At 42.7% G+C, this 4,308-nt stretch overlaps 1 protein-coding gene across 1 annotated transcript; it reads left to right on the forward strand.

The window, feature by feature from the left end:
* Positions 1-222: 222 nt before the first annotated feature.
* On the forward strand, positions 223-2,742 carry T265_02655 (hypothetical protein; the record flags this gene model as incomplete). The annotated part of the gene is made up of 2 exons (XM_009166957.1): positions 223-307; positions 2,567-2,742. The coding sequence occupies 2 exons, from the start codon at positions 223-225 to the stop codon at positions 2,740-2,742; spliced, it is 261 nt and encodes an 86-aa protein (XP_009165221.1).
* Between the last annotated feature and the right edge of the window lie 1,566 nt (positions 2,743-4,308).

Here is a 4,308-nt window from a genome sequence, read left to right on the forward strand (position 1 = left end):
GGGCTGTTTTTTTAAACTCCCACACTAATTTCATTATGCTTGTATGTTAACAACAATTTTGTGGCACTCAATCGCCATGGGAGAAATGTTATCGAACCAATCAATTGAATCGGCGCTAGGAACTGTCCAATTCCTTATTTTGACTAGTATCACCGGGTCTACGTCTGATGCTCCGAAGAAAATTCGGGCATTTTATCAAATGGTTAGAAGCCGTATAGATTCATGTTTGGATTGGCCATCCCCCGATTGTCATTAACTTGGTCCGCTTCAGGTGTCCATATCGAATACGCTCAAGTTGAGGGTAGAGGTATGTAGAATAATAATGGGACTACCAGGAGGTATGCTGGTGGACGAAATTCGCCTTTCTTTTAGATGAATAGGTTAGAGCCAGGTTTTTTCAGTATTTTGAGGAACTTAACAAACTATTCAAGCATTTGGCGCCCTCTCGGCATCAGTTTCTTTTGTCTGCATACCGTGCTGTGCAAGTAAGCTGAGTTCGCTCTACTCGAAGTGTCCAGATCGGGGATAGATGATGTATTTTCTTTTGGATTTCTTATTCTGAAGTGCCTTAGAGGGGAACAGGATCTAGCATTACACGCCAGGTGTCATCATAGAGGTTCCACAACTTGAAATGTGATAGGTTGAGAATGCATATCCCTCAGGCAGTTTGTTTGTTAACCCTCACTTGAGTCTTGTTAGATGGTTTCAAAATCCATGGTGCAGGGGCGGTATATGCCTCATATTTTACACACGCGTGTAAGACTATTTAAATTTTGAATTACATGTCACATCTGTTTGACTGATTTCATCATATTCCAGACCCGCAGCTAAGTACATTTGCCTCAGTCAGGCACAAAACACCGGAGAGAAGACTTGTGTTTACTGCTCACCCAAGAAAATCTTTTAGTCAGTGGGGAGACACTGTGGTAAGCAACGCAAATACTTTCTCACTGAGTTGGGTACAGCATTTTCCAAGTTGAAAATTCTTGTTTTAGTCTATATTTGAGAATAAAATCCAACCACTCATTTTCTGAGGGAAGTTACTTGTCCACTTGAGAAGATCACAACAACTGATATGCTTCTCATTCATGCAACGGAAAGCACTGATTCTCTAACAGTCTTCGCCCCACTATATGCCGTTTCGGCCTACTGAAGAAAAGTTGTAGTAAATACTGTTATCCTTATGATACTTCCTTGAGCCTTGCCTCATCATACTGTTATAACGGTTTTAATTGGCTGTCTTCAGAAGAAGTAATTAGTGACACCCCTGCTCCATTGTTTTTCAACAGTTGTGAGCCTAACTGCTCCTATTCGAACTTCCATTTTCGACTTTTCCACAACAAATGTATGACATGACTAGTTGCACTTTGAGAATTGGATAGTAGAATTCAATTACTTTGAGATTTTGGGCCTTTAAAACTCGTGTAGCTTCTGGTTCGTTTCTAGGGCATTTTAATCTTTAGAAGTCCGCACTTAAGCAGGTCACCATTACCGATTATAGTTATCTGAAATTCGTTTACGGGCTAGCGAGATTATCTAGTTACGTGGAGTCTGTCATTCATTTACAAATCGAATTTGCCGGCCCTCTCTCCTGGTCCCATTCAGTGGCAGGCTAGCTTTTAGCGCTAACCAAGCGACTTTTACATTCCACAAGAATTTCCCATTTATTTGAAAATGGATTGTGAGCGTTCGTAGAATTTCTGTAAATCTATTTGATCCAACGTCGGTTTTGACTTCAGACAGAACTTATTCGATGAGTCAGCATACGGCTGCATGTGCGACTACGGCTTCACACTGTTCGATCTACGGTAAGTATCACATGACCGATACCATTACCGTGATTTCACGCTCGATCGTGTGGTTGATCGGTTAGCCGGTTCGTGGACTGCATCCCGCATAAACAGTTGATTCAGATCATCATGACGAAGGTTACTATTATTGGTTTCAGTTTGTAGAGCTAGAGTTGGCCGTGTGAAGTTATAAACTCATTTGCACTTATAAGACCCTCATAGATTTTTCACAGTTTCATGAAGTGAACTTTATTCACCGCTTGGTCAAACTCTTGAGAGTACACGTCTTGAAGGAAGAAATCCAACTGTCTCGAACTTTGTTCATTCTCTAGTGTGCAGTTGGAGTTTTAGGAAGAGTGGAGATGTCCCATGTCAACTGACTCACCCTAATCTTTCAATCAAACGTTCGCATTGCTCAATATTTGTGCCAAACAGAAAAACAAACATTCTCAAACTGCTTGGTGCGCACAGTGCTCCTAGCACATGGGGCATGCTTCCAAGAAAGCCGGACATTTTGTTGTGTTGCGGCAGTACCCAATGGGTGTGTTGTGTTCACCAAAACAGGTAACTCTTGTCGTTGCAACAAACATGCTAACGTATCTTCAAATCCATACGTTTATGCGCGTAACAGCTGATTGTGCGTGCTGTTTACCCGATTTAAGTGAATAAGATGTCGTAGCGGCCCACCGTTGGTCGGACAATTGATCGTACATAGAAGACCGTTTTCCGGAATACGGCTGGGTTGCAATGACTGGTCTTGTTTTACCAATTTTCAGCTCATATTGAGCGAATGTCGACACGTGCACGGCACCCGCAAGTTGCTGGCCCCAACGCACACAGAAAGACGTTCCTCCGTATCGTTGGCCCCATTGGTCTAGACAACCATGTTTTGCACCGTAGACACAACCTAGCAGTTCCAATACTCAATGTTCAACAGACCCTTGGGATTTAAGAGGCACAACACAAAAGCGGCATCGATTGAAATGCTATTTGCCCCACGTGCATGAAAACCAAAAGAGCACATTGATATCGCTTAATTTGGTCAGACTTCGCGGATGAAGGCTCTTTAAAATGCAAAGGGCATCAGTCGATGCATGGTGTTGCACAATGGTGGTGAGTTTGTTGTTGGCCGATATGGATCAAGTGACTAAAGTGATACATGAGACACTCGTCATCAGAACATGTGCATTGACCCTCGTTTACATAATGTGCCTACATTCCTCCTACAAGTGAACAGGTGGATTCACTCGTGATTATGCACAGTAAAACATACAGCTTCACCCTGACCAGCTGTGCATGCAGGTGACGTAAACGAGATAGGTGACATTTCGGTGGCGGACAGGAAATAAACTCGCAACACTAAGTCGATGTTGCGATGTTACGGTGACAAATATTCCGGCATGGCTTACGACCCCCGAGATTTCGCAGCCGGTTGGGATGACAATCAGGACTGCTTAATTCATGATAAGCATGATTTGTTACTCCCCCAGCCATCACATATTCTGCCACCATGACACAACCTCGATGGACCAGTTTGATGCACGAAACTGTCGCAGTATTTAGTCTGCCTGTCTGTCTGAGCTTAGTGCATCACCATGAGAACAGTGCGATCGAATAGTGTAGTGTGCATTGCCCTCAAAATGGGATGCATACAAAAAATGATTGAAATCATAGCTGGTGTTACATCGAATAAATCGTGGGTTCTGACTTTCTATCTGAAACGACATCTGAAGCATAGGGTAAGTCGATCTACGATTCACCCGTCGCTAAGCACCTCAGCTTGAATAAGAAAGAATATTAGCCTCGCCTACTTAGAACAAATTAGGTAGCGTCATTGCACGTCAACCGTTGGGATATGCTGATAAACAAATAAGCTAGTCCCGAGCCTCAGAATGATGAACGCAGTTTTCTAACAGAACGGGTGAGAGTGCGTTTCACATCTGTGGTTGGAGCGAAGAGAATAGATTTTAGATTGTAATATCTAGCTACTTTGTCAGTTGCCCTATGTGCTACAGTCGTTACTAAAGTAAAGGAAATGGGATGCGGCGGAGTAGGACGGATTGGAGAAATGAATGCGTTCCCACAGAATCCGCCATAATGGCACTTGTTGAGATATCATGCTGTTACGCTGCATTCTTTGAGGATAATTAAGTGTAGTTTCTACAGTCTGTGCTAGGGGTTCCAACGCACAAGTGGATGACCACCCCGCTCAGTTCGTGACTGTGCTCAAGGGGGAAGACGACAAACAAGATACAAAAACTATTACTAGTATTCACTAGTTGAATTACAAATCATGATTAATCTGGTCACCACCTCCAGAGTAGATCACATCATATCCTATCAATATCATATCATGATGGTTTCCTGTATACCGTTCTCTGTGCTCAGAATCCCCATCCACAGAAGTCAGATTTTCCTAATGACGTCAGATATCACCAAATTAGTAGTAAGTTTTAGTTCAAACCTAGAAATATACATTTTGTTGCACAATTTCCGCTTCAGTAATGATGGTGTAAAA

The sequence above is a fragment of the Opisthorchis viverrini genome (assembly GCF_000715545.1).
Source record: "Opisthorchis viverrini unplaced genomic scaffold opera_v5_34, whole genome shotgun sequence".
Lineage (NCBI taxonomy): Eukaryota > Metazoa > Platyhelminthes > Trematoda > Opisthorchiida > Opisthorchiidae > Opisthorchis > Opisthorchis viverrini.